Genomic DNA, 8,173 nt, shown 5'->3' on the forward strand with positions numbered 1-8,173 from the left:
GGACCAGCGTCCACACTCCAACACTCAAAGTCAAGTGAGTTTATTCTGAAAAAGGCCAGACTAAGAAAGTGAGCCTCCACTCCCACCCACACCCTTAAGGGCCAATTTACAAAGATGGGGCGGTAGCAGGGAGGAGGGAGGCAGGAAATGAGGTCAGGTTAGGGTCTGGAGTCCTTGGCCTTCCCAGGGTGGAGCCTGTGCTCACAGCAGCTGTAGTGGCCACCAGGGAGAGGCCAGCCCGCAGGGCGCCAAGACAGCTGGCAGCCTTGTTGCCCCACCAGGCTATCCCCTGGCACCCACTGCCTATTGCCTAAGGCGTTTGGGGTCTGGCAGGTGGCCCCGCCTCCACAGACTCCGCCCTCTCCTCGGGTCCAGCAGGGGCTGGACTCCTGGGCGCCCCCTGCTCCGGCCCCCCTTCGCCTCCTGCCTCCTCCTCGACCCCATTCTCGCCTGCTCCGTCCTCAGAGCACCCTGAGGGGGCAGGGGGCGCGGTGGGGGCTGTCTGGTTCCCACCACCATCTGCCACAACTGCGTCCTCGCCCGAACAGGGGTCCACCTTCCTTCGCTTCCTCACCTCGTCGTCGTTGGCCACCTTGGCCCCTGGGGCCGGGGGACAGGGCTCCTCAGTTTCCCCATGTTCCTGGCTGCCCATTTCCTGGGTCTCCGCACTGAGGCTCCCCTGGCTGAGAGCGCAGCCCTCCAGGTTCAGGGCAATCTTCTCCACCTCCGAGGGACTCTGGGGACCAGGCTCCGGGGGGGCCTGCTCCCGCCGGTTCACCTCCAGCTTCCTCTTCTTGCTCTCCTTGGGACTGGAAGGCTCTGGGCTCTCCTCTCCCTGGATCCCAGCGGCCACCTCTCCCGGGTCCCTCTCCAGGGCTCCCACCTCCTGGGTCTCCGCGCTAGACGGCTGGGGACCCTCAGCCACAGTGTCCCCGCCCCCCTCCCTCCCCAGTCCGCAGGTCCGTCCCTGGGCACCGGCCTCGGCCTCGAGGGGGTCCTCAGGACTGTCCTGGCCCTCGGTCAGCTTGGGGCCCGCCGGCAGGGGCGGGCGGGGCGGAGACTGCAGCCGGAGCCTCCGCAGCTTGTCGTGGGGCCCCCAGACAAACTTGCTGCGGGGCCGGAAGTGCTCCCAGGCGTAGCGCAGCAGTGCGCGGCGCTGGCGCCGGCAGCGCACGGTGAACACGAAGTAGTCCAGGACGCTCTGCCGCACATTCGGCAGCTCCTGGTGCACCAGCGTCTCCTCCAGGAAGAAGCGGACCAGCGGCGCCTGGTAGTGCTCCAGGCCCAGCTCGCCCAGCGACTTCAGGATGCGAGTAATGCGCAGGTTGTTGTGGCTGTGACTGAGGGCAGGTGAACAGAGAGGAGAGGGGACGCTGGTGGGCGGCTCTCAACCAAGGCCTGCCCTCCTCCTCCCACCCGGCTCCGCCCCCACCTCCAGGAGCCTGGTGTGGGGGGGTTGTGATGCATCCTCCATCCTCTAGAAGGGTTACTACCCCTTGGTCCCGTGGAACCCCGCTCCCCCACTATGGCTGGAGGCGGCTTGGTGGGGCAGGACTTCCTTTAGGTCCTCAGCCTCCCAGGCAGGGGCAACCCCCACCCTGCCAGCAGAAAGGAGGGTGCTCAGAGCCTTAGTCACTTGTCCTTCCTTCCCAGAAATGCTCCCCCGACACCTGCCTGAAACCTAGCACAGCCCCTTCCCCTCAACCAGAGACCAAGCTGTGCTAGCTACTGGGGTGGGGCAGCCCTCACCGGTTGAGGTTCTGGAAGCGCTTCTCATAGTTCGGTGCTCGGCACACCTTGCCGGTGTCTCGGTTCTCAAGCTGGATCCCGTAGAACCCCAGCATGAGCTCGTAGGCCTGAACAAACCGCTCCCCGACCTCCTTGCAGCTTTTAAATGCCTGGGAAGCACCCGGAGGAGAGCAGGGAGCTCAGGGGACATCGCTGGCACAGATGTTGGGCTGCCTGGTGCCCCCTCAGCCCGATTCATCTAGAGGCCTGGACTCAGACTGAAGGCGAAGTGACAGGTGAAGGAGCCGAACACACACCTGGCTGCTGCGTGTGCTTCAGCCCTGAGGGGAATCCCTTGAGCTGCTGGGAGGAGCCCATGAGGTTCCCAGAGCTGGGCGTGTGGCAGGAAAGGCCCACCATCTCATCAGAGCACCTGTTTCACCAGCTCCAGCCCCAACCAGGGGGCACAAAGGCTAGCCCCACCCTGCACACCCTGCTGCAGTCTGATTTCTCTAGAGGCCTGTGAGGAGCGCCGGGGGAAGAGGTGAGGACCCCTGTAGAGGGAAGATAATTAGGAGGGGGTCTTCTGGCTCCTGCACTCCAAGTGGCTCCCTAAGGGCACACAAATGCCTGTGGCCAGACGTGGCCCCTCCCTGGCCAGGGGAAGCCCAAGAGCTCACCTCGATCTCCCGCTTTGTGAGTGGCTTGGCATTCCAGTTCACTCCTGGCTCCCGGAGGGGAAACAGCCTGTGGGAGAAGGCATGACACAGTTCCCATCAGTGGCAGACTCAGTCCCCCAGCCAGCTGGGCAGCCTGGGGTGGCTCACTGCCCTCTTTGGGCTCACCATTCAACCCAAAGACCAACACACGCCACAGGCTGTCACAATAAAGCTAAGGGATGAGGTTAGGAGAGCTCCAGGGAGGGTGTCACAGGCCAGGGCAGAGAGCGGGCGTGTGCGTGCTCAGCAGCAAGGGTGGACCAGTCAGCCACGCCACCCAGGGCTGCCGGCTCTCCTTTTTATTCTTTCTTCTTCTTTCCCTCCCGTCACTGATGCCGCAGAACTATTCCCGCGATACCCTGTGCCAAGGAGAGGACTTTGCAAGCGTCCTCAAAGACACGCTGTGTAAATACGTCAAGGGTCACCTCAAGCCCATCAGAACCCTGCCACCACATGTGTCAGAGTGGCTCCGTGGGAGAGGCCAGCACCAGGCACCCTCGGCCCACACGGTCCCCTAGAAAGCCAGTGTGTCTGCTGCTCTTCCTGCCCCCGACGTCCAGCGTCAGCTCCCAGCCAGCCACAGAGGCCGTTACAGCTAAAGAACCCACAGACTGCGGGACAGCGGGGTCTTCCCTCAGTGGCCACCAGCCTGCAGTGCCCAGCAGTGAGAGCAAAGGGCAGCTTGGGAAAGGACCCAGTGTGCCTGCTCCCTAAGCACGGACTGGAGAAAGAGGCCCGGGCTCCGCCTGCCCCTGCTCTGGAGAACCTCCCGGGAGTCCCTGCATGCCCTTGTCCCAGCCCTGCCCGCTCTGCCTGGAGCCCCTCCCCGCTGCAGCCCTAACCCCGCCCCTTTCCAAGCCCCTCCTCCCAGAGCCCCAGCGGCCTCCAGGCCCTCCCACTCACCACTGGATGTAGGAATGATTGTCCTCCAGGAGGTCGTAGTCTTCCCTCCAGTTCTGAAGCAAGTCCTCAATGCAACAGCCTAGGAGCCCCATGGGGAGGAGTCAGCGTGGACTCATTCAAAGCCCCACCCCCTCTTGCTTGAGGACCTTGGGGCTCTGCAGCTTCTGTACATCTCATGTGATTTTAACCCCCCAAATTTCTCAGCCCCTTTGCCATCTGAAAAGGAGAACCCCATTGCTGATTGAAGACACACAGGAGAGAGAAGACCCCACCCCTGAGAGGGCCCAGAGGCCCCAGCAAAAGGACAAGTGGTCCCAGGCTTGCACCTGTCTTTGCAGAAGGGGGGCCTCACTGCCTCCCAAAACGACAGCCGGTTAGCCGGCACTCTGTCCCCACACAGAACCTGCAGCTGAACCCCACTCATCGCCTGGTCTCCCACAGGAGGGCGGCCACTGTTTCTGCAAAGGGCCGGACACTGAATATTGAAGGCTCTGTGGCCCCACGGCCTCGGCTGCAGTTATGCTGTGTCGCGGGGAAGGCAGCCACAGACCATGCACAAACGGACGGGCGTGGGGGTTCCAATAAAACGTCACTCATGGACACTGAAATTTGAATTTCATATAATTTTCACGTCACAAAATATAATTGTACCTTAAAATTTCCCAACCATTTAAAAATGTAAAGATCCCCCCTTACTCGTTAGTTGACATAAACAGCTTTCCCACTGTGGCAGAAGAGCCAAGTAGATGTGACAGAGACCTTGGGTCCTGCAATGCCACCAATATTTACTGTCCAGCCCCTTACACAGCAAGTTTGCTGCCCGGCTCCAAGCCACAGGTTGGGGCCCTGGTGTCCCCTCAGCAGCCTCCAGGGGGCACTGTGGGGCTACCTGAAAGCCAAGGGCCCAACACGCAGCCCTCCCAAACCAGGTCCCAGCAGATGGCAGAGGGGACACGCCAGCAGGATGGAACTGCCTGCAATGAGTGGGCACGCACCGTTAGGCAGGAACCGGATCTTGTTTCTGTAGAAATTCAGGTTTAGCATGTCACCGTTGCTATCTCCTTCCACCAAACCCTGAAGGGCCACAGGAAGTGCCAGTGAGGACATCACTGAAACAGGCTGCCCCCCAGGGTCCCTCAGACCGGTGTTCCTGGAGGAGGGGGTGTCTGCTGTGGGCCAGAAACCCTCCAGATATCCTGGAGGCCGGAAAAGACCCCTAGCACCCAGCCTGGGCCCCTCACCCACAGCGGGGTCAGCACCCGCTTCCGACCACGTCCTTCGCCTCCTCACCAGTGTGGGCCAGGGCTGGGACACCCCCTTCATCTGTACCCCAAGGCGGCCTAAGGGTTGCCTGAGACTCGTGGTGCAGAGGGCAGGGGCTGAGGGTGAGACCGACACAGTGGCCAGCGGGGCAGGGCCTCACGTGCATGCACCGTGACCACGTTATACAGACACGGCACTGAGGCTCCAGGAGGCGGGGGCCGAGGGCCACATCGTCCCGCTGGCCTCCTCCAGGTGGAAGGTGGAGGGTTTGGACCCAGGGCTGCTGAGGGTGGAGGGCGCTGTTGGCAGCTACTTACCGGGTAGTGGTGCCGGTACCGGCGTGTGTCCCGCATGGCTCGCCAGTTTCGGGACTCTGTCATCCTAGACTGGGAAGAGACAACAGGATGAGACCCCCATGGGAGCCCCTCCCCACTCCCTGAAGCCCCCTAGCAGGCAGGACCCACCCCCAGGAGCCCCCATCCTGGTGAGGGCAGCAAGGACCTGGGTCAGATGTCAACAAAACCAGAGGGGCCTGGAGTGGCAGGAGCCAGGCCTGCCCCCTTCTCAGCCCCTGCCACCCACAGGCCAACATGCACATTCTTGGGGTGCAGCCCTCCAAGCTCCAGCTTCACTTCCTCTTCCCATGTTTGCTGGCTGCCCCTATTTGGGCCACAGCTGTTACCTCCCCCCAAGGAAACTCCACCTTCCCTAGTGCTCTCTCCTTGCACTGTGCTCTAAGTTGTCACCAGGCACGTATCCCCAAGGGCAGTGGCCTGCCACCTACAGCACTAGGAGGGGCCCCAAACACCTGTCGCAGTCTGATGAAGGAAAGAATGACCAGTTCCATCCCGCCCAACCCCACTGCTCATTGACCAGACCCCTTATCTCCTGGCCACCAACCCCATCGAGGGTGGAGGTGGAGGGTTTCTCGGCAAGAAGTCAGAGGCTCCTTGCTGCCCTCCTGACCCCTGCAGCCCTCTCTCCACAGGCCTGGAAGGACGGGAGGTAACTGGTGACCAGGATGCTAGGTAGACACAGACTGCCCCACCTTCTTACAAGGGTAGCTGAGCCCAGCTGTCTGACTGAGGCTGGGTGATGGGCGGGGGGGTGGGGGGGAAGCAGGGCAGACACAGACCCTGGGCATGACAGGAGGGAACAACTCATCCTGGGGAAACACCTGGGTCCTAGGATCCGAGGAGTGAAGGCCAGGCCTGCCACTGTGTACCCTGGCGAGATCCCATCCCGAACCCCCAAGACCCTTCCATGGTTCTGAGCCCAGCCAGGGTCTGGAGCTGCCTTTCTGCCTGACTCCTAAACCAGGGCCAGCTGCTGAGGTTCTCGCCTGTCAGCCAAGGGCCAGTAAACAAAACTGAAACTCAGCAGAGGTCTGCCCCAGTTTCTATTTCTGCTCACTGGGCCATCCCAGCCGGAGGCCTCCCATCTGCTCCTCCTAAGCATGGGGCCTGACTAGACACTGGCTCAGCCCCACAGGTACACACATGACAGCCCAGGACATGGCAACAACTGTGCCAGGACCCAGGGCAGGGCAGCTGGGGAGTGTCATGGGGATCTTTGGGGGGAGGGTTGGGACTTTGTGGAGGGACAGAAACCGCGGCAGGAGGGAGATGGGGGATACGGGGTAGGGGGAGGTCAAATGATCGTGTGCATCTCACAGGGTGGTCAAGGCAGCAGAGTACACCTCCAGGAGCGTGGCCTGTGGAACTACGGGACAACTGTCCTCTCACCTAATCCTTGCCACAGCTGTGGGTATCTGCTGGGAGACAGAACCAGATTCCTGACCTGTGACTCCAAGCCCCCGACCCTGCCCACTGCCCAGGGCACTGGCACCCACCCCACACACTGGATGTGCAGAGGCCGCTGCTGTTGCAGGCAAGCACAGGAGCCTCTCGGGCTCCCTCCCACTGACCCCTCAAGACAGAGCGAGAGAAACCTGCAAACCAGCGCTCTCATCTGCTACCAGGAGAATCCAACCCAGAGACCACAGACTGGGGTTTGAGACTCTCCACACACAGTGCCAAGATGCCTTCATCCAAAAACAACTGTGACACAGGGCAGTGCTACCATTCTGGGCCCTCCATGACTCCTGGAACCCCAGCTGGAACAAAGGCACGCACACCCCAGTCCCTGTGAACAAGGATCGGCTTTGCTGCTAAGGACAAGTAACCAGTGGCAACAAAAGTAACCACTGGTACCCATAAGTAACTGGTGGCAACAAAAGTAACTGGTGAAAACAAAAGTAACCAGTGGTAATGAAAGTGATGGTAATGATGAAAAACCAATGGTAACCACTGGTAATCACAAGTAACCACTGGGCATGGCTCGGAAATGCAGCTTCCAAGGCCACCTCCAAGAGGGCAGGTCGTCAGCCCCAGCCCAAGAAGGTGGGTGCTGCACCCAGTGAGGAACATCAGGGGTGGGGCAGACTGGGGGCTGGGGCCTGAGCGTGCAGGGGAGTCTCGAGTGGGCGGGGAGCAGGGCAAGGAGCTCCCTGAGGGGCATGGGGAGGCTGAGAGGCTGGCAGAGGCAGTGGAGGTGGCCAGCGAAGAGGACAGAGGCACAGGCCTGGAGGAGGATGACAGAGAGAGGGAGGTCTAGGATGTGCCGGGCATCCTCTGGAGGAAATGTCATTACGCAAATTCAGTCCTGGGGCCACCGGTCTTAGGGTGGCCCTGGATCTCCATGCAAGGTCCCCTGGCTGAGCCCAAGTAGGGGCAGATCTTGGGGTGTCCAGGGGTTCATGAGGGGAGCACGAGAAGGACGGGGGTCGGGAAAAGGGCAAGAGCTGGACAGGGAGAGTTGGGCCGAGTCTCCAAGAGGTGCCTCCGCCCCCGGTCCCGAGGGCTGGGGGTACAGTGAAGGGGACAGTGTTCCCCGGAGTGGGGCTGCTTCACCCATTCCGCGGCGGCCGGGCAGGCCTCCCCAGGGGCGCGGAGGGCGCGCGGGGGCTGCACCTGCAGCGCGCTGGGCCGCGCCTCCTCCTCGTCCTCCGCGGCCGCGTCCGCGTCCCCCGGGGCGTCGGCCTCGCCATTTTCATCGCCCCTGGCGCTCGGGACCTCGTCGTCCTCCTCCTCGTCCTCCTCCCAGGTCGAGTCGCAGTCCGGGTCGTCCATGCTCGGGCGGCGGCGAGGAACCGCGCTCCGGCGGCGGAAGCGAAAGTGAAAGAGGAAGGAAGCGCGGGGGCGGGCCAGGGGGCGGGCCTGGGGGCGGGCCTGGGGGCGGCCGCCCGGCGTCCCCGAGCTGCGGACACCCACAGGATCCCTTCTCGTGGAAGAAGGTCCCCGCTAGAGGATGCGCCCACCCAAAAATGCTGGTCAGGGAGAATTCCCCTCAAGGATGCCCTTGGAGGTTGTCCAAAGAGTATCTGCCCCAGAACCTCTCCCAGGTCACCCCCCAACCCCGTGGATTTCCCTCAAGGTCCTTCCCTCCGAGGATCCCCCACCCTGGCGGATGCTCTCCCCAGAGGATGGTGACCCCTTGAAAACGTCCCTCCCCCTCTCCCCTGAGAATTTCCTTGGAGGATACCCCAAGGAGGGTACTGC

The 8,173-nt window shown here is 62.2% G+C and overlaps 1 protein-coding gene across 2 annotated transcripts; it reads right to left on the reverse strand.

Moving 5' to 3' along the window:
* Positions 1-24: 24 nt before the first annotated feature.
* Positions 25-7,801, reverse strand: OGFR (opioid growth factor receptor). 2 transcript variants are annotated; one of them, XM_033094295.1, is made up of 7 exons: positions 7,586-7,801; positions 4,931-4,999; positions 4,346-4,424; positions 3,351-3,429; positions 2,409-2,475; positions 1,750-1,898; positions 25-1,340 (listed from the first exon to the last, which is right to left on the reverse strand). In XM_033094295.1, exons 1-7 carry the CDS (start codon positions 7,742-7,744, stop codon positions 311-313), a joined length of 1,632 nt encoding a protein of 543 aa, XP_032950186.1. In that variant the 5' UTR covers positions 7,745-7,801; the 3' UTR covers positions 25-310. The 2 variants fall into 2 exon arrangements, with proteins under 2 accessions (XP_032950186.1, XP_032950187.1); XM_033094296.1 differs by having other exon boundaries at positions 4,931-4,994; positions 7,586-7,709.
* Positions 7,802-8,173: the final 372 nt, after the last annotated feature.

Source organism: Rhinolophus ferrumequinum, chromosome 23 (genome assembly GCF_004115265.2).
Source record: "Rhinolophus ferrumequinum isolate MPI-CBG mRhiFer1 chromosome 23, mRhiFer1_v1.p, whole genome shotgun sequence".
Classification (NCBI taxonomy): Eukaryota; Metazoa; Chordata; class Mammalia; order Chiroptera; family Rhinolophidae; genus Rhinolophus; species Rhinolophus ferrumequinum.